Genomic DNA, 22,567 nt, shown 5'->3' with positions numbered 1-22,567 from the left:
TTGTTAAAGTCCTTGTGCCATCATGAAGAACTTACAATATGCTTTTATGTTACTCCAGTAGGAAAAATATACTATAAACATCATTACAAACTGGCACTAAAGCTCCAAGTTCTTTAGTGCATTCCCTCCAATTGTGTGGTCTTGGCAGTATTTGGCATTAAGGCAAATCTTTCTCAATAACATAAAATATTGTCATTGGATGAAATAGATTATAGAGGTTCCAAAATATCAAAGTTTTTCTTTTTCATAAAAAGCTTTGAGGTTGCACCAAACTTACTACAAATATATTAAAACCCAAATTCTTTGTACGGCCCAGTTCAGGGGGCGGGGGTATTGGACTCTAACTGTGATAATTGGAAGCAATTTGTCACTGGGATCTGTACAACTTTGCTGCAAACTAGGCCAAGTACACCTTTTCCAGACATGACTCTCAGGGTAGCGAGGGTGAGCAGGCAAGGGATTCTTGGGAAGTGTGTGGCAAGACCGCAGATCCACGACAGACAACCAATAGACACACAAACATATTGTCCAGCACAGTGCTTATCTTTTAGTCGAAAGATAGTACTTTAATCTCATGGCAAAAAATGGTCCTATGGTGGCAGCCATTGTAACTGCAGGGGCCACGGCCATAACCTCACTCAGAACGTGATGGTTGGGAGAAATCACCAAGACAAGCTCACATAGTAGCACTAGTCTTAAGCCTCCCAGGACCAAACAAAGATGGACTCAAGGATACAGCAGGTGCAGCCACTGGGCTAGTTGTCAGTGGTGGATGTCTTTGACAGTTGAAGCCTCTGGGCTGATCAGGGCTTACTCTAGGGCGGAGAAGATAAATCTCTAATGTCAGCAACACCAATCTCTCAGGCACACCGCAGGATTTCTAACAACACAATGATGACTGGCATTTAAAAGTCCTGGCGCTGGTGAGACAACTTACAAATTGATGTGACCTTGAGCTAGATGGAAAAATTAACTGTACTATAAAATGTGTAAACTATATAAGAGATATAACTATTGTGTGCCAAGAATGCCTAATGTTATTGCTTAATACTCAAAACTAATAAAAAAAATTGCTTATAAAGGAAGTCTTACCGCAGTTCACATCAAGAACTGCTCATGGAGAAGGGAGGTCCACATTTACAACTTGGATCTCTTTGGTCCCAATTGGTAGTCCGCATCTTCAGGGTGTCCCTCATGTCAGGAATATGATGGTCTTCCCCACCGGAAAAAAACTTTTCACCTGAAGGGGCAGACTCTATCCATCACATTCTAAGCAGACAGGCAGACTTCTAGGGATTAGGAAGACCCTCAACTCCTCCAGCAGAAAGTGCAAATTTCAAGTGATACCCCTTGATATCTGAAAGATTGGTTGTCAAGAAGACACCTGTCTGGCTGGTCACACAGCAGTCCTTCGAGTACTCTGCAGAGTACTCCGTTCCATGATGAAGAAGAGCTTGGAACTGGAACATCCTGGGATGTGGCTCCCACTTTTATTCTTCTTTTTCCATACAGGGAATATGAATGCATTGTCTAAGGTTGCAGAACCAGTTTGTAGTGGTTTCCTTTCATTTGCAATTTTATGGCTGCTTCTCAGACACAGCCTTTTTGCAAGGTGATAGCACTTATAGTAGGTAGCATTGATGCTGGCTCCATGTATGAGTATGTTTATAACAAAGGAGGGAGGGAGAGAATAAAAGTGGATTCGGTCTCCCCGGGTATATATCGTAAACAAAATAGAATCCACTCAAAAGTTAACAGTGGTCCTTACTGTGGTGGGGAGCACTTAGTGTTTTTAAAATACTCCTCACACACCAACAGGCCCCTTGGTGTCATGCTTCATCATCGGGGTCTTCGCACCCCTCTACGGGGTGCGGCGCGCTGCGACCGACGGATGCGTGGGAGCACTGATATTGGACTATGTGTGGTGTGTGTAGGGTAATAGTTGTCCGTAAGTAGTGAGGTTTAGAAAAGTAATAAGTGATAGTTAAAAAATACCTGGCTCGTGGAGTGAAAAAAAAAAAAAAGAAGTATAAAATTGAAAGCCTACTTCCACAACCGAGAAACACCTCCTAACAACTCAGACACAGGTTTAAAACCCAAATCAACATTTCTGTCCCTTACAGAGACAGAATCCACACATGGAAACGGTATATAGATGATGTTCTGGTTATCTGGAAAGGGGACATACAGTCGGTCACTGACTTTCTAGCATGGCTGAACAACCAAAATGACTACTTGAAGTTCACCCATTCAGTGTCCAATAAGTCAATGGTCTTCCTGGACCTTAACATCTACTGTGAAGCTGGTTCCCTTAAAACAGACATACTTTAAACCTACAGCAAGGAACGGTCTGCTACGTTTTGATAGCTTCCACCCTCGCCACCTTAGAGAGAATCTTCCCTATGGCCAGTTCCTGCGCCTACGTCGCAATTGCAGTGACATAGGCCAGTACAAGTCACAAGCACTGGATTTAAAAGAGAAACTACAACAGAGGAAGTACCCGGAAAGGGTTATAAACACCGCAATGAAGAGGGCACGCAACAATAATCGCGAAGCCCTCTTGGAAGACAAGGTGCAAAAGGAAACATACAAGAACAGACCTGTATGTGTAACCACGTACAGTACACACTCCAATCAGGTGTCGAAGATGATCAATAAACATTGGCGAATTCTGACTAGTGGCGAACTCAATCTGGACAAACCCCTTTTTGCCCACAAACGTGGAAAAAAATCTGAAGGATATTCTAGTACATACCAGCCCACAGACCACATTTCAACAACAACCAAGGTTGCAAGGGATACAAGGCCACCATCCATGCGGCAATTGTAGCAGTTGCCACCTTACAAAAAAAGAGTCACAACTTGACCTTCAGGAATGGAAGTAAATGGGAGCAACGCAAATTCCCTAATTGCAATAGCAGGAACATAGTATACCTGATCACCTGCCCGTGCAGTTTGGAGTATGTGGGAATGACCACCCGGGCTGCCAAGGTAAGAATGAACGAACATAAAAGCAACATAAGGTGTAAAAAGAATACAACTAAAATGGCAGCCCATTTCCTACAGGAACAACACTGTTTCAACGACCTCAACTGGACAATAATCGAGCAGTTACCATCAGATAAGGGTCTTTTTGAAAAAGAACAGAGATGGGTGTTCCGTCTAGGAACCAACAGAATGGGTCTCAATGACGACATACCTTTGGGCCATTTCCGCTGAGTAACAGTACCCAATCCTAAAAAGGAAGGGTATACAAAACATATCAACAAGCATTAAGATACCAGAAATACCACAATGTAACTAGGGTTTATATACACCCACCTACGTTAATGTCTCTGTTAAAGTATTGTGATAGCTTAGGATGCTGTTGACACACCCACTCATTTTTTCATTTTTATTCATGTGGACCTACCATACAAGGCACAATGTGCCTGCAAACTATCATGTGAGCGACCAGTGCTCTGATCACCAATAAAGCCCTGTAGGTCAGTGGGCACCTTCTGGGTACCTACAATACTGTATATATCTTTTTCCGAATACTTTGCATTCTCTATTGTCCTCATATTTAACGAACGATATGTTAAATTAGGCAAAGAAGAGACTCTTAAGCCCTCAAATCTGCTTTCTAACCAATACACATGCGAGCTGAAAAGTATATTACTTCCGTGCATGCGCGTCCCAAAGAGCAAAACCTTTCTCACCCGCACATGCGCACAACTTCGGACGGACTCCGCGCATGCGCACGGCCCTACAAGGAAGCTCTCCTACCTCGCGTTTGAAAACAATTCAGACCTACGCGCAAAACTCCTGGTTTGCCCATGTTTGGGCACACTTCCGACCTCAATTAACCGCCAATTTAGCAATTAAGAGGGCCGAATCCAGTATAAAAAGGCCCTGCCGACTCAGACTGGCACTTCCAGCGGAGCCGCGTTGACGGGAGGGAGACTTACCGAGCCCAGAGTAATCGTGAGTAAATAGACTTGAAACAAGGATGGTAACAACAAGACATTGTGAGTTAGAAATCTGAGCAAGTTTTTTCCTCGCATCTTTACAGGTTGCAAATTTGACAAAATGGGAACTCCCAAAAAACGTCAGGAGGCTCATGGAGTCTATTAACCTAAAGTACTGAGTAAGATATCACATCATTTGATTTTTCCCCATATCACAGGAACTTATGGAACCAAAAGAATATAGAAGCGTGTTTTCTGTTTAATGTACTGTCTGTCTTGTCTCTGTCATTTCTTTTTCAGGGTGCACGATCACTTATAGAATGACTATAATATCTAGACATCAGCAACCCATCACTTTTTATAGGGTCACTGCAACCTGGATGATATTTGATTATCCTTGTAAATACTGTTTACAATGCATGATTTCTCTCCTCTTTAGGTCTTTCTGAATTAACGCCAATTGGACGAAAAGACTACGGACTACTTTATACTGTGAATTAGGTACATATATCCTATAGTTCACCCCCTTTTTTGTATTATACACTTTTACATTCATGTGAGTAAGATGGGGATTTGTGCTCCCTGTCCTGAAGAAGAAGTTTTAGACTCCGAAACATGGTCATGTAGACGCACACATGAGGTTAATGTACATAATTATACACAAATAACCTCCCACTGCACCATTTTTAACAATACCATCCCGGGGGCTAAATAAAACATTTTTTTTTCACCCCACGAGCCAGGTATTTTTTAACTTTCACTTATCCAAACCTCACTACTCACGGACAACTATTACCCTACACACACCACACATAGTCCAATATCAGTGCTCCCACGCATCCGTCGGTCGCAGCACACCACATCCCGTAGAGGGGTGCAAAGACCCCGATGATGAAGCATGACACCAAGGGGCCTGTTGGTGTGTGAGGGGTATTTTAAAAACACTAAGTGCTCCCCACCACAGTAGGGACCACTGTTACTTTTGAGTGGATTCTATTTTGTTTACGATCCATGTACGAGTATCCATTGTGCCTTTGTTTTGAAGGGTGGGGTCCCTGTACTTGGCTGTCATCACCCTTCCTGAAGCTGTCGTAAGGGGCAGGTCATGTTTATAAATTACCTCACATTTAACAAGTCCCACCTCTCACCACTACCATATATTAAATGTTAGTACTCAGGCAGGCCTAATTAGCAGCCCTTTGCTAACAAGGTCTACATTGAATTTATAATGAAAGCTCTATTTCCATCCTCCCTCATTCGGTGTCTGGGCCTCTATCCTCCAGTCACAGGAATGCAGGCAGTACACATCCAACATCTAGGGAAGCTGTACAACTCTCCATCGTGTGCCATGCTAAACAATCGGCCATCCAAACTGGATTCCACTTGTGAAACACCTAACAGGGACCCCTGCTACCATACATGTGCTACACACACTCACATACACAAGGAATGTCAGGGCAAGATCTCAGGATTTGGGTTCACAATAAAGTGGAATTCTGCATGAGAGAGGCCAGTAGACATCACTCTCTATTGACACAGAGAAAAAGGTCTTGTCATGCTAAAGATTCACAAACACTCAGTCGTCTACCAACACTGCTCCATGTGACTTACACCGGCCCAAAGAGTAGTTCTATGCCGGCTTTAAGGACACTCTTTATACATCCACTCAGGTCATAGGATAGGTTCGAACCTCACATTACCAATATTAGGCCTAAACCACTGTGCACATGCTATATTAACGTGATGTAATGGCCAAACAAAAAGGCAGGATATCAGTTTCACATGCATTCTGGTTCGCAATAGGGGTACACACCCAATTACCATGCATATGACATTTCCGTACTAAAATGGTTTTAGAAATAAACCAAGCTAGATGCAATTTAACTTCACATTATTTAGGCCTTTTTCAAAAAGAAAAAATAATTATAATATATGGCTCTGGCTGAGGACGCACATACCTGTTGCAGCCATACCTTTCTTCAAATATTTTAGTCTGCCTGTGTTCTAATATCTATATTAAGACCATTTCTGTAAACTTCCGAAAGGTCATATAATTCAGCTGGCATTTTGCAACGTAGTAGCCGCTTATTAGACGTGATGTGTTGCAATCATTCATGCAGGGCAAGTAGCTGCAGAACGCAAGCGTGTGAGCACTGAGATCCGAATACCCAATGGGTGTGGTGCACTGGCTGTCTATTGATTACTACTGTACAGAACAAAAGAGTGATCAATTAATGTGCTTTGTAAACACAGAGGACGTGTGTGATGTGTGTCATTAGTTTATGGAGCAAGCAACCGGAAGAAGGCAGTGCTAGGTATTCTGGCCTTCCTGTCTTGGCACCGATATGTGCCTGTTATTACCAGAGAAAGAACAATAGATGTTGCCCACCTGTTTTAGTAATTTAGTCGCAGTCCCAAACCTCCTCACACACACACACAGATGCCTCCCATGCACACCTGCTCCCCTTGCATTTCTTGACTCCACCCAACATTCCTTAAGAACAGCAAAAAGGAGGGAAACGGTCTGTAGAAAGTCACCCGGGTCTACACGGGTTCAAGGGACAAGAGTGGAAACAGTGTGGGGGGTGTGAAATCAAGACAAGTTCTGGTGTCAAAAAGGAACCAGACAGAAAACACAAGATGATCTGCAGCGGCGACCCAGATACACTGCCAGAAAATGGAAGAAGGTGCTAAAAACGCTTTCCAAAGGCATTCGACTGCACGTCACAGAAAACCACTACCTCTGGCACATTTTACAGTCAGTTTTGGGTGAGGTCCGCCGAGGAGGCAATGATGAAAAGGCAAAAGCACTCTTAAAGGTGAGGGGCAAGAGTCTTTGACCTCATTACCTCTCTCTTTGGTAGAGTGACCAGATATTGAGAAGCTAAAACAGAGACAGGTTAGAAATAAAAGTAGGACTAAAGTCTTTCATGTTCATTTTGGGTCAGGCCTGGTCCGGTTTTTGCATATCCATGTATATGTAAATGCATGTGAGTGTGAATATATATTATATATTTTCACACGCATGTACAAGGTTACCTTTTATTAAAACTGTGGCAGGTCCTCCACCCCGAACACCCCCTCCCCCCACTCTGTCTTTCCTCTGCTGTGCGTAGGCAGCCGACCTACTTCTGGGTTGCTTGAAAAGGCAGATAATAAAATAAAATCACTTTATACCCATCTCTTGAAAGGGGAGTAAAAGTGTAAATTCTGTTTAGCAGGATGACTTAATGTTATTCCTAAAAACTGGGTAATTTCTTGAAAATTAAGAAGTGCCGCGAACACCGAGACAGTCCTCTCAAAACCGGTACTATCCAGGAGTCTGGTCACCCTACTCTTTGGTAAATTCTGCAGCATGTATACAGGATACTAGTTATCTGTGCACAAAACACAGTCCTCCAGTCACCAAGAAGCCTCCATCAGATGCCGTCTTAGGGGTCTCACTCAGTGGTGTGCTTAACAATGCCTGTGTGAGCGGCCTTGGCCTTTGTGATGCTCAGAAACCACCTCGCTGCCTCCAATGACAAAAAAACAGCTACCTGCACAGCATTTTTTAAAAATGAAATTGAGGAGGACATCGTGCAGAGTGACAGCTTACGTTGGTGAAGGAGCCCCAAAGTATTTTGGGTCTACTGGGATATAGCTCGGAGCTCTGGTTTTAAGAGGTGCACAGCGATGCTTAGGTGCGGAGGGCCTCACCTCCTCAATACCTGCTGGTTGCCCTGCAGCTACACACTCCCAAAGGCAGGACACACAGCTGTACCAGCAGACATTTTGTGTTGGTGGCAGGTCTGCGCACAAAGTGCATCACAGATGTGTCGGCAGGCTGGTGGAGTGGGGACCAGGAATTCTGACTGTTTTACACTGTTTACGATGAATAAGTCAATTTTCCGTGAAGTATTCTTGAAATAGTTAAAAATCATTGTAGAACTAGCCGTAAACGACTTGGGATATTGACCGTAGAAAAAGGTCTGTGCAACCGGCTCTTGGGGGCTCTTAACCCAAGACCGCCTCATCCCTGGGAAGCTCTGTCTTTGATGCAAGTGTTAGTTCAAGATGAGGATCATGGAAGTTAAAGAGAGTCTATCAGCCAGCATTGGTAAAGGAAGTTGACTTTGATGAAAATCAGGAGGCCATGTTACATAACACACCCGGCCTAACCAGACTGGTCTTCTCCGGTCGATTTTCACAAGAATTGAGTATTCTTCCTTTTCCTACTGGCACCTACTAAAACACGTTATTTTTATTAAACTGACTAAGAGACGGTTACCATTGCTTACTTGTTAATTCGTATCATCTTTACTTAAATATCAGTTGTTGAAGCACTGCATAGTAAACTATGTCCTGCAACAATACCCGTTTAGATACTCGCTTCATGTCGTACAGTACCGAAAATGAATGGTTGCAGCATATGCATTTAAATTGCCCCCAGTTACACCTATACCAAAAACAATCAACATAAAACATATAGGAGACGCAGGCTCAATAATTACGTAAGATCAGCCAGAAGGCAGAGGAATTGAAAGAAATATTGAGTGGGAGAGTTGCACAGGTATATACTCGCTCATTGTAAAACATGGCATGTCAGGGCATCCACCTACTGCAGGATCGCGTATAGGAATAAATGCAGGGGCCATATCACCGTGGACAGGAGGCATTGGGAACGGAAGGGTACAATATCCATGCTTGATATGGATCATGGTCACTGATTCCACTGTATGGTGGTGGTGGGGGGGGGGCTTTTTTCCTCCAGTATGACACAAAGTGAATTTGGTCACCCCTAGACTGTTTCACAACCAAATGCGGTCATTATGGGTTAGATTTTGTAAAAGGGGACTACGAAGGCCCAACAATACAAAGGCAAGATGGGATACTACAGAACAGTTTTTATTGCATCCAACATTTTATGTATAATAATAGGCACATTTATAAAGCGCAAGGGTTACACTAAGACCAGTGTGTCCCCGCGCTGCGGTAACGTTGCCAAGATTCTGCTACCCTCCACTGCCACCCTACTTATCTCGGGGGAAGAGGTACGTTTTAAAGTTTTTCCTAAAGCAGCTCTCCTGGACCTCCATCCGGAGACCCAGCGGGAGAGCATTTGATTGCTTAGCAGCCAGTAAGCGGAAAGCCCGTCCCCCCACTCTAGCTCTCTTGACAGCGGGTACACACACCAGACCCACCCCACCCGACCTCAGCTGACATTTGGGAACATAGGGGGTCAATAGATCAGACAGGTATGATGGAGCACTCCCCTGCAGGATCCGGTGACAGACACAGAGTGCCTTGAATTATGACTCTTTCCTTTATCGGGAGCCAGTGTAGCGCAGCCCGTGCTGCCCTCGCAGACGACCTTCTAGGGCACATCAGGATTAAGCGGGCTGCCACATTCTTCACTCCCTGAAGACGGAGCATACATTTGGTCGTCGCACCTAGATAAAGAATGTTGCCATAATCCAGGCGCGACGTCACCAAGGCATGGACCAAGGTCTTCCTGGCCGCCGCAGGCAATATGTCCAGAGTTTTCCGCAGGACCTTCAGGACCCCAAAACAGGTGCCACCCACCTGGTTTGATAGTCAAAGGAGAGGTTGGTGTCTAACCACGCTCCCAAATGTTTTGCCTGCAAACAGGGCGCGGGTGTCGTCCCCAGATTCTGGACAGTATGAACAGTCCCACCATCTATAGTTGAGGTCGGACAGCAAACCACAACCCCTCTATACCATGTGCTAGGGTTTGGGTAGCATTTGTGCCATTTGATTGGACTAAGGTACCAAAAATTCGATTTTATAATGTGCTTCACCTCCCAGCGAGATATAGGACTCTTAGGGGATATCTAGACCAAAGTATTTCCCCTAATCTCGCCTAGGTCTATCCATAAGAGGTCACCTAATTTTGCTCTACATTAGTGCAGTTGCAAAACGTGCCTTCAAGAGTATACTATAGACAGGCGAAAAACATCTCTTTCATGCCATATGAGTTTTTTGGACAAAATTGTTAATTGGAGCTATGTTTCTGGAGGCAGCATTCTTGACAATTGGGTTCAGCATCCAGTGCCACTGTTGCATATAGTGGTAAAACTTGGTTTCATCTAAATGAAACAGTTTTACATATCTCAAAGGACCAAACCTCCAAACCCCAGAACATATCTGATATTGTCAGGCACTCACATGCTCTCCATTTATTAAATAGGTCAGGTGCCAGTGCCGGATTATCATACAGGGGGGAATGCGGTGAGGGGAATGACGTTAATTGCAGACATTTTGTCACTGAATCCCACACAATTGATGTGATATTAGTAAGAGTGCGTATCACCCGCGAGGCCTATCTTGTTTAAATTTCTTCACTTTGGGCCAGACATAGGAAGCCTTTTGTGGTCGAAAAAATATAGATTCAATGTTTAATTTTTTTTTTTAAATATCCCATTTTTCTTCAAAGAAAACAGTCTGCATTAAAAAAAAACGTTTGCTTTATTTAAAAGCAGTCACAGACATGGTGGTCTGCTGACACCAGAAGGCCACCATCCCTATGATGGCCATAAATCCTAATGGGTCACAAACTGCGACCTACCTTGTTAATATTCACGAGGTAGATTGATTTGCGACCCACTAGGAATCAGTAATTAAAAAAAATTAAAAAAAGGATTAATACATTAGGAATAGCGATTTCCTAATTGCGATTCGGAAAAACACACACATTTGGAAATCCATATTCCCAAAGTTAGTACATCTGGCCCTAGATCCCATATGGTTCTACCCAATACTGCTCAGTCCATGTAAGGCTGCAACTTATCAGTCTCTCTAAGAGACCAGTCCGAGAAAACTTGCAGTTGCACAGCCTTGTTAAGCAAATGAAAAGTTACAGACTTGGACCTTTAAAACTAACAAAGGCATCATCTCATTTACTGATTAATCTATTTTTGAACAAGAATTATCTCAGCCTTTGTTTCTATTAAAGGGAAGGAAGTGCGTCTTATTGCTAACTTAAAACAGCGTATAAGCATGGCAAAATTGCATAAGTTATAACTACAGCTTGTGTAGGAAAAGTTCAAGATAAGTATACTGGTGTAACACTCCTGAAATGAGACAGGTTATCATTCATTCATTCATTTTAGACTCAGCCTATTGCAAATTGTAGCGATTGAGGGAGCTTGTAAGCAGGGGTTAGCTATTAACCATGCTGCAGGTAAAGTGGAACCAGGTGCCAACGCTACGAGGGCCTACTGCACCCCAATTCTTATGTTTTTATTTACTTCCAAACCAGGGGACAGGGGGGGTAAAGCATTCTCCTTGCTTGCATTAGTGTCCATGGCAAATAATCATGGGACAGGTTGCTATGTGCGTCCATCTGGGTTGGCTGCTAAAGCAGGGATGGTGCCTGCAAGGGACGTTATATCTCCGTCCCTGCATTCACATTTCCGAACAGGAGACTTTTTTTTTCTACTGTGGAACTTGGATGTGTTTTTTCAGTCAGCTCGGACCCAGAGCACTTTGAGATTCTGTGCTGTACATGATTCTTTTTCGCCTATCTTGCAGTCCCCTATTCCAGGCACGTCCGTCTCTGTTTTTGTACACTATTAGTGCGCCCTGAAGAAGGGGAGACCCACAAAGGGGTCAACCACTGAAACGCGCGTCGGCGCTGGAGCTCTTCTTGGCACTGTGACGCCCCCCTCTTCCTGGAGAAGAAGCAGGGATTCAAAACATTTATTGTACTACTAATTGATGAATTCCCCTATGTAATTTCCCCATGTGTAGTATTTAACCTTTGGACGTTACCTATTTTATTCATTGTATAACATCACATAGTTATACATTTATTTACATTTTTGTGTGGGGGTATTGGTTTGTGTATATTTATTTATTTTCTGTGAAATATTGAAGCCTGATACTGTAGGACGCATGAGTACGTGTGGGTATTTCTATGTCTGGTTGAACGTATGCGTGAGTGTGATGTAGGATGTGCTTGGACTATAGGGATATCATTCTGATTATGTTTTTATCTAAAATGCAAAAACACAATTTATAAATACATTTTGATATGTTTGGTACTTAAAAGTTTTGTGTATTATACTTTGGAAGGTTCAGCGTTTCAGGTTGTTGAATTGTATCAGTGACTATTAGCTCTATATGACTTTGTTCACAGGCAGAGAATTATTGTTTTGATTAGCCTTCTGTCTCCCCCTGTTTTCTGTGCCTGTTATTCACATCAGGGGCCCCCTTCCGTGTGAGTGGTTGTACTGTGCCTTACATGCCCTGGGTACCATATACTAGGGACTTATAAGTAAGTCAGTATGGCAAATTGGGGGTAGTCAATTCTACATGCACTTTGTAAGAGGTTAGAACACCGCCACTGAGGTATGGTTATTAGGCCTCGGTGCACTCTCAGACTCAAAAAACTAGCAGCATCAGTCCAAAAATATGGGGGTGAATAATATGCAAAAGAAGGCATTTCTTTACACCCGGGTCTGGTGGCTCAGTGGACTAATGCATCCACTTTAGGGGCCTGTGTTCGACCTCACTGTCTCACGACCTCATGGTCATAGGTTCAAAACCTGGCGGGTCCACTCAGCCTTTCATCCATCTGAGGTCGATAAAATGAGTACCACTGAGTTGGGTAACAATAAACATCTGTTATTGAGTGCCAAGAGACCTCGTTGGGGTGAACGTGCGCGTTACAAATACACAGCTTATGTTACGTTTACACCGAGAAAGATGAACTTCTATTCTTTTATGGTACCTGGGATGCAAGTAGCTGATTTAGGCTATATACATGCTATAAGGCCTTTTAATATTAAACACAAAATGGTTTATTTAATATTGCACACACAAGCACGAATATTTGATTTTAGAATTATGAGTGTGTGTTTTTATTTTTGCAGTTGTATGTAGTATGAATTCTTCTCAAGGGCATTGGGGCGCTTACCAAGAGCACATTAATGTTTTGTTAGGCACGGGGAGATTACGTGAGTTAGCCAGAATCACAGGATGTTGAGCCGACGCCGGACTCTAACCTGGTTCCCCAATTCCAAAGTCCGCATCCGCAGCTGGTCGTTATACCATATCCTCGCTCCTCTGGTCATTTGTTTAAAGGGTAACATCAATTCTATTATTTTTAGGCTGTATATTTAAGTTGTGTATTTGGGACTCGATCTTCAACGACAGGTATCAAGTTTTAGATAAACTTTCGACTTATTTCCTGGGATGCAAAGAGACACAGGCCTTGGAGACTTTAAATCACGCTAAACTTAGAGATAATGCTGACAAACCGAAGCGAATCCAGAGGTGGACAGATACTGGGCCAAGTGCCCAGCGTCACAAAAAGCATTCTTACCAGACGGATCCATCCTGTTGATTCCGAACACAGCCCTGCTGTGAAACATCCAGAAATGGCCATTGTTACAGGACCGGAGGCAGGGCTGGCAGGGGACGATCACGTGGTACCCCACGACGTTACCACTGGAGCAGCAAAGACAACAGCATGTTAAGTGAGAAGACAGACATAACAGAACCACCCACCCCGCTGCCCTTGAACACCCAGCAGCTGTCCAAGCAGCCACTGGGAGGAGAGGGCCTTCCTGGTCTAGAAAAACAAGGCTGGTATAGAAGCAGAGGGAAGCAGAATGTTCACTTTCAGTGTGGGGGTGGAGTGGAGAATGTAACTTATGTCAGGCAAATGCACAACACACTCCCACAGAAATAATTCAGAATCACATCTGTATGTACAGCATAATTTCATTTTTCAGATTAGAGGGTTAGATGTTCCTAAAAGAGGACTAGAAAGGGGCTGGTTCGATGTATCCCCAACTTTTCTAAGTATAATCACACCCACTAAAACGCAACTCAGAAGTGTACATTGGGTCTTCATACTGGAAAAATGTATACACTTTTCAACACAGGCTTATTCAACAATCTTAGCACAAGAATCTACTTCAGATGTGTTAGCTGCACTTTTTTTTTTTTTACAAACAATCACACATTTTATTTAGCGAAACTAAATAGAGCAGACAGATTCCGCGAACAAACATGCGTTGTGTAATTTTTTTAAACTATAGCCTCTGTAAGAAGTTAATATGTGGGACTCTAGGCTCGAAATCTACTACGGCGTGTGAAATGTAATAAAGCCCATATAAAGCAGCGTGTGTTGCTTCAGGCCAGACAGCGTCCAGTGCTGCTCCCTGCATGAGGCCAGCTGACAGGCTGATGGGAACAGGAGCATACTCACCACTTCAAACAGGCAACATCCTTCAGCTTGCATTCACAGATGTCAGTGAAATAGCATCTTCCAACGAAGTCCACAGCACTGCGAGGAAGAACCAAGAGAGCAAGAATTACGAGTTGGTGTCAAGAGAGGTTGGAACTACTGACTTTGAGCTTGATTTACTGTCTGCACGGTGTTTACTTGAGCAGCAGGGGCTGAGACATACTCCAGTGTTAACAGAGTGTTTACCTTCTTGGATGTTAGTCCCCATTCGGGGAGCACAGGGCAGACCACGGCAACTGGGCCCCAACTATGGTGGTTGGGGTTAGTTTCCCCTCGTGTCCTGGGGTCCCTGCTATACTGGCTCCGAGTACACCCTTTCTGCCCTTGATTCTCAGGTTAGTAAGAGCACGCAGTTCAAAGGCTTCTTAGGGAGAAAGCGCAGAGAGCTCAGAATTCAACAGTCAACCAACAGACACAAAAACATATTGTCCAGCCCAGTGCTTATCCTTACCGTTAACAAAATTACTTTAATCGCACAGCATAAAGTAATTCGTATTCAGGCCTCGGTCTCCTCCCTCAGTCTCTCAATCCAGTCACAGTTTTTGGCCCAGATGTTACCTATGTCCTGGTTGCAGTCCGGTTTGTGCGGGACAGATGTATGCAGCGGTTTGGCTGCAACTCTTGAACTGTAGGGCTGCAGCAGCAGCCACACTCAGACCTTGAAGGCTGGGAGGTGCAGTGTGGCGGCTCTTGTCTGCAGACAAGGCACTGGGAAGGCAGTTATGGTCTATAGGCTGATCCTGAACATGTGGGTGTCTTCTGTAGTTTCGATCTCCACAGCTATAAAATATGCCAACACTGATGTTTGCAGCACCAGTCTTTCACTCTGAAGACTGGCTTGGTTCACACTCATTGTTAAGCACTGTTGGAAGTCTTGGTACAAGTTACCTTCAGGCAGACTGGGGACCACACCACACACAGGTTGCATCTGGCTTCACCTCCTTACAGTTGCCCACCTTCTCGTTGTTCACAATGCTGGGTACACCCGGGACTTCTCCTAGATAGTCTCTCCTCCCGCAGGACCAGGCAGATTGGCTGCTAGACAGACTACAAGCTCCTTCCACAGACAGCGCAGACATTCGGTGATGTCCTCATCTTGGGAGACTGGCTGTCATGTAGGTACCAGCCCTGGTTACACAACAGTCCTTTGAGTACTCTGCGTAGCACTCCATTCATTGGACATGATCGGCGTGGAATCGGAGAACACTGGGGAACATTGGATCACATTTTCTACACATTTTCCAGACAGGGGAAGTGGCTGCACTGGCTAGGGCTTCAGAACTAGTTTTCTATAGCTCCTCGGACACATCCGTTGTACACAGTGGCGGCTCTCCCAGGGGAAACATCACTTACAGCGAAACTTTTACAACGCACTACCATTACAACGCAAACTATTACATCTCATTGCGCTGGGGGGCGCTCTAGGATAGGGAATAGGTTAATTTACTATCCAATAACCTTCCCTAGTGTCCACGGGGACTGGAGTTGGAATAGTAAATTAAACTATTCACTATCCAACACCCAAAAGCGCTATGCGTTGTAATGGTATGCGATGTAAAAACCGCGTTGTAAAGGCATGCGATGTAAAAGCATGCGTTGTAACGTCATACATCCCTCTCCTAGCAGTAAGAAGGAGGATGGCTCTGAGCAGAAATATTCAAAACAAGGGCACAGTGACATGTGAGATCCCTCCATGTCGCTGTCTTCAGCCTTCCTGTGAAGCAGTAATCAAGGACGGGTCTTGCTTACAAACATCCTTACCTTGAACAGAAACTGCAGTCCCGTACCTCGAGCGCACAATATACCAAGCAGCAGTGCTCAGGAAGAACTAAGCAGCATCCCTTTGTTAACAAGACCCCCATTGGAATTCTGTGGGTGAGGGACCCTGTCTCCTCCTCCTTCACTTTAGAGACTTTGGCAAACACCCTCCAGCCACAAGAAGATAGTAATTCCCGCCCCTAAGAATGTCCAACTCTGATTCACCAGATTTTCAGGATACCTGCATGGGATAGATTTACTTAACATTCATGTAAATGGGGCACTTCCTTTGAGCTGACCTGCAGTGAGTGCTGTTCTCTTCGTGTACTCTCCTTCCTGTTTGCTAAGCTACGCCTCGCGGCCCCCGCTCCGCGGGTGCCGCTCGCAGGCCAAGTACTTTGCCAGATACCTGTTCCTGGACCTTCCCAAGTGCATAGGAGCACCAACGCGACCTCGGCGAGCCTGCATCTGCACCCCAAGGCTTGAGGCGGGACTGCGAGGACCAGCGTGCAGCGCGGCGCTGATCGGCCGCAGCTGGTCCTCTTCCCGCCCCTCCACCCGTCAAAAACATCGCGGTGTGTGAGCAGCCTGGGCACTTCCTTTGAGCTGACCTGCAGTGAGTGCTGTTCTCTTCGTGTACTCTCCTTCCTGTTTGCTAAGCTACGCCTCGCGGCCCCCGCTCCGCGGGTGCCGCTCGCAGGCCAAGTACTTTGCCAGATACCTGTTCCTGGACCTTCCCAAGTGCATAGGAGCACCAACGCGACCTCGGCGAGCCTGCATCTGCACCCCAAGGCTTGAGGCGGGACTGCGAGGACCAGCGTGCAGCGCGGCGCTGATCGGCCGCAGCTGGTCCTCTTCCCCCCCCTCCACCTGACCTTCTGATATAATTTGTGGCAGCAACGCGCACGCGGGACGCGCGCGGGGCTAAGGCCGGGGCGAAGACCGGGCAAAGAGCGGGCCGTTTAAGGCCGTTCAAGGACGGCAGAGGACGGCCCTGGCCCTGAACCCCTGTCTTATCGCCCTTAATCCATCGACAAGGTAGGCGGAACTGTGTTTTCCATCTCTTCCTCAAACACTGGTGGCCGCCTCCCAGTTATATCATCCTCTACTGCCCTTGCGTCACAGATGTCAGCCATGCGCAACAGAACTAGAAGCTGTACTAAAAGAGCCACGGCGGTAGCACAGGTGACTGGACCCATAGATCTCTTCATTTCACGGGTGAATGAGACCATCGACAAAAGCATTGTATTGCTGGAAAAAAGAGTCTCCCTGGATCTCGCGAACGCTAAGCGCTCGTCCTTGGGTTCTCTTGCAAATGCAAAATCACCCTCCCAGCAGCCCTTGAATAACTGTTCCTTACCCCTATCCTTGCCCACCGCTGGCGCATTCACTGTACCGAATGCTGTCGATCTGTCAGTTACCCAATCTGACTCGGATCCGTCTTATGTCGATCTTGAGGCTACCCCAGACCTAGAAGCCTGTCAGTCACCCGGCAAAGCGGAGCCGAGTCAAGATGGGCCAACTGATTTGGAAACAGCTCCTGTACTTATTGATTCTGGGGGAAGGGTTACTATTCCTCTAAAGGTTACGTCCAAGAGCAAGGCTAAGGAAAAACCTAAAGTTAAAGCCAGGAATCACAACCTGATATCACCTACCCCGCAATTGGCGCCAGGTATACCCTGCTGGGTTCAAAATATGGTAACAGATCTTAAACTGGACCTTGAGGCCACAATAGCAGCACAAATTAAGCCTTTAATTTCAAAACTTGACAGACTCACGTCATTAATGCACTCGAAATGGCCTAATAAGACGAATGGGCCAGGGTCTGTTCAGCCACAAGGGATCAAAGAAGCAGTCCCCAAGTGCTTATCTTGTGTCCAGCTCTCTAAAGATGCATCAAATAATGCACAAATAACTATAGTTTCCAGGGATCCAGCCACACTACATCTGTCCCAAACAGGGAATAACTCTGTCCAACCCCCACCCCTATCTACTCCGAAGGTGGTGGGTTCTACTTCGGCTTATCAACATTCTGTTGATGGAAATAAAACTACCACCTCACAAGCAAAAGATGTCGCAGGAAAGTCTATCAACCCTTCAGTTCCTCTCTCTACAAACAAGCCTGAAGGCTTTAAGCCAAAGCAGGCACGCTTTAAGTCAATCAGCCTGCCTCCAGAAGTCTCCCCTTTTGTGGTTGTGTTGACAGCCGTTCCCCCACTGAAGGAGGGAGTAAAAGAAACCTTTGTAGAGTTAAGAAATGAATGCGCCCAGTGGCTCCACTTACACAAACCTTTACCTAGCAATATGAGTGGTGAAATTCTTACTGTGCGTAGAGGGGACTGGGTGGGCAGGAGTAAGAAAACAATAGTAGGGGACGTAATTACAGTTAACTTTAGGGATATAGGGGCAGCCAGCTACATATGTAATACACCCAACAGCGGTCCTGCTACCCAAATTAATCCACTCCCTTTGTCCTACTTTCTTCCCATACCACCAAGACCAAATCCTTCTCGCCCTACTTTCCCAAGTAATAGAGGGTCTGTGTATCCCCTGCAACATACCATCAAACCTTGGCAGCAACCACCACATCTCTCATCTTTTTTTCCACACCATGTTAGTCTTCAGTGGCAACAACCTCCTCATTATCCACCACCTTTATATCAGTCTGCTCATCAGTGGCAGCAACCTTTTCAGCCCCCACAATCTGTTAAACCTCAGTGGCAACAATCATGGCAGGACTTGCCTCCTCCTTTTGATCCCTCGTACTCACAATTCGCTCATCCTAACAGATATGGTGTGTTAGATGAGGTAGACTGACTCAGCTTTATCAAAGCTTCAGATTCAAACCTCACTACCACCAATAATGATATGGAGAGTGTTTTTCCAGCCATACCTTTCCCCACACTTCTTGAATCCCCAATAGCGGCATCGTCAATACCACTCTCGCATATATTAACTAGGGATAGTACTGACCCACCAAACTCTAAAATTATTACCATCCCCGACGGTGAACCAACACATGACGTGATAAAAATTCTTAGTTGGAACCTTGCGGGGATGTCTAGGAAATTAGGCCTCCCGGAGTGGGACGTCTTGATTGACGCTCATAAGATCTGTGCATTCCAAGAGACCTGGGTCACTGAGCCACTGCACCGTGTCGGGTTTGTTACTTTCTTTTCACCAGCTGTAAAACCCAAGACAGGGAAAGGGCGGCCATCAGGGGGGCTCATCATTTGGATAAGCATCTCGCTCAACTGTCGGATAACAGTAAAGAAGGCAGGAAACCCAGATATCCTTGGTATTTCTCTATTGGGCCAACGTGGGGGACTATTTTTGGATCTCTACAATGTCTACGTTAGAGGCTCCAAAAATGGGTGCATCTCACCAACAGTATCGGAGCTTGAGGCCCAACTAGGGGACCATAGTGAACCTGGCCATATTATAATAGCAGGAGATTTTAACTGCACATATGAGCCACTCCCCTTAGAAGGAATACCTGATTTAGGAGAAGAGGACAGTAGGTGGGGTATTCCCATCCTCTCCATTCCACCCATTAAGCGCTGGACTCGTAGTGCAATACAACTCAATGCACTTACACTAGAGTATGGCCTAAGAGCAGCTAATGGCCGCACACGTTCTGACCAGATGGGTGCCCCAACGTTCAACAGGGTTGGTCACTCCACAAGGATAGACTATATTCTGCTAGAACGGGGGCTTTGGAGTTCGGTCATTGATATGGTTGTTATTCCCACTATAGAGAGTGATCACAACTCACTTTCTCTAACCCTAATGAATCCCTGGTCCACTGGAGTGCCGTTAGTAGCACCGAGCTGTCCACAGGAGATCAATGTCTCCTCTTGTGGAAGACGCCTTAAGTGGAATAAAATCTTGTGTAACACTAACAAACTGTCCACTATTGAAGAGGTGATTAAAGGCTCGCAAGATGAAATCAGCTCTATAGATTTACTGAAGGCAGCAGATAAGGTAACAACTATCTACGAAGTAGCCATAAAAATCGTAGGGGACCTTTTTTGGGTAAAAGGGACTATAGGGAAAACCAAACTTCCAACTAAACCCAAAGGCAGGCATGACTGGTATTCTGCATTGTGCAGGAAGGCCAAGACATGTTTAAGTGAGGCAGTTAAAGGGAAGTCCCCCCTATCAATTCAACTAGCTAGGAGGGAATACAAAAGGGCTCTGTGGCTAGCCAAAAGGGAGTGGGAAGATGCCTACTGGCAAACCCTTAAAGAAGCCAGCCTGAAAAAAGATTCTAAATGGTTTTGGGACACTATAAGGGCGCGTAATAGACCAGACAGTGACCTGCTAACCTGCAATATCCCGAGCCGTGCGTGGGAGGATCACTTTTCCAAACTCTACTCCTGTTATGACGGCCCCAATGGGAGAGGGCCTGTTACATTCCAACTAACCATAAAGCATGTACCTTGCCCCACCGATTTTGATTTTACGCTAAAGGAAGTGGAATATGCAATAAGTACTATCACTCCACACAAAGCGGCCGGACCTGATGGGATTCCCGGGGATCTGCTAAAATCCGATAGCGCTAAATGGGGCAAATTGATTCATTCTCTCCTTGTTGCCATCTGTAAGGGTGCCCCTATTCCCTCCTCATGGAAAGGGGCTGAGGTGGTCCCCATCTACAAGAAAGGTTCGAGGGATGACCCATCTAACTACAGGCCGATTAGCTTGCTAGATACCAGCCAAAAAGTTGTCGGTAAAGTCCTGTTAGTTAGAATCCTAAATTGGGCAGAAGAAAATAAAATTCTTTCCGATTTCCAGGCAGGATTTAGAGTGGGCACTGGAACAATTGAGCAAGCATTCAGGCTCATGATGGTATATTGGAAGGTTGTGGTCTTGGGCAAGGGCAGTCTTTATCTCGCGTTTATCGATTTAAAGACTGCCTTTGACCTTGTACCCAGGGACCTGTTATGGAAAGTACTTGCTGACATGGGGCTGCCATACTACTTACTATCTCTACTAGCTAGGTTGCACCAGGGCAGCTTTGCCCAAGTCAGGTGGGGCCCTGGAGGTGAGAAGACGAGCAGTATTCCGGTAGAGAGAGGAGTCCGCCAGGGATGTGTTCTGGCTCCCACCCTTTTTTCTCTTTACATCAACGGGGTGGTTGAGCATCTACTCAAACATCCATCTGATGAGCCATCCCTGGCTGGTGAACGCATACCGACCCTCCTCTTCGCGGATGATACGCTTTTAATCTCCAAATCCCCAATGGGACTCCAGAGACTATTAGACAACTTCCAATCCTTCTGTACCAAGCGAGGCCTGGTAATAAACACAAATAAAACGAAGTACCTTGTCCTCAATCCTCCGAAACAACATGTGCGTCCCCCTGCCCTTAATGCTGAGCTTTTGGAAAGGGTAAAGATTTTTGATTACCTTGGGATACGCCTATCGGACAAAATGGACTGGACACCACACCTAGACAAAATGCTGTTGAGCCACAAAAGGATTACAGGTGCCCTTTTGAGAGAGCAACGTTCCAGCACAACAAGGCCTATAGGAACAGTCCTTGAGATTTACACAGCTAAAGGTGTTAGCTCTGCCCTTTATGGGGCGGAACTTTGGGGTTCTTCGTCCACTGATGCTCTGCAGAAAATCGGAGAACAAATTCTGCAGAGAAATAATGTCCCTTCCACAAGGTACCCCGACACTTCCTTTATTTATGGACCTTGGTTGTACTCAGATTAGCGAAATTGCGAAATTTCGCCCTTTACTATTATGGGCTCGCATTTGGCGGGTAGAAGAACTAAGCGGATATGCCAGAGGCCTCAAGGAAATCATGTCATCACCAAGCTGGCATAAAATTAAATGGTTGAAGGACATGAAAAGCCTATTATCTAACTTGGGTCAACTTGAATCATGGTTAAATAGATCTTCACCTCCAAAGCAAACACTTAAAAAGCTCTATTGGGACTGGACCTGTTCTCAAAGAAACTCTAGTACCTCCCTGGGTAGGTTAACAGAGGACTTCATGAGGTTCAAAGACTGTCCAAAGCGGGAACTCTACTTGGATGCAATTGGAAAACCCTTCGATAGGGCCTTGTATCTTAGATTTAGAATGGGAACTCTACCACTCAATACCTTTACTAAAAGATGGAAATCCTTTATGGAAATATCTGAGCTATGCCCATCGTGTCTTCTTAAACCTGAAACACTAGCACACTTTATGTTTGTGTGCGGCGAGTATGCTATTCCAAGGAGGGTTTGGCTTAAAAATCTATGTCGTCAGCTGGGGACTAGGAGTCATGATGTGGCAATCAGGATACTTATTTCGGACAGTAGTGTACCTTATGCCTGCGCCTTGGCCAAATTTTTATCTTGGGCCTGGGCCATCCGAGCCAAAAAGCTAAAACAATCTGTTTAATTCTCTTTTTTTATTGCCATAATTGCTTAAACCTGTAAAACTTAATCAATTAGTTGGCTAGTTTAATATTGTACAAATATTTTTTATTGAAACTATTGTCTTTTTAAAATTTTTGGTATAGCGATATAAAAAACCTCAAAAACGTATTACTGTTGTTCTTAACTATGAATTTTTATGTATTGAGCTGCTTTTATGATAATG

General features: G+C 45.1%; 1 protein-coding gene across 2 annotated transcripts in view; it reads right to left on the bottom strand.

Annotated features, from left to right (window-relative positions):
- Positions 1-22,567, bottom strand: part of FAM72A (family with sequence similarity 72 member A) — a 68,061-nt gene that overhangs the window by 7,372 nt on the left and 38,122 nt on the right. For both annotated transcript variants that reach the window (XM_078644584.1, XM_078644583.1), the window contains exons 3-4: positions 14,170-14,247; positions 13,279-13,403 (exon numbers count right to left, since the gene is read on the bottom strand). In XM_078644584.1, coding sequence (XP_078500710.1) covers positions 13,279-13,403; positions 14,170-14,247 — 203 coding nt within the window. The remainder of the gene's footprint in view (positions 1-13,278; positions 13,404-14,169; positions 14,248-22,567) is intronic.

The sequence above is a fragment of the Lissotriton helveticus genome, chromosome 5_1 (genome assembly GCF_964261635.1).
Source record: "Lissotriton helveticus chromosome 5_1, aLisHel1.1, whole genome shotgun sequence".
NCBI lineage: Eukaryota > Metazoa > Chordata > Amphibia > Caudata > Salamandridae > Lissotriton > Lissotriton helveticus.
Note: the sequence above shows the minus strand (reverse complement) of the source record. Positions and strands in the feature narration are given on the sequence as shown.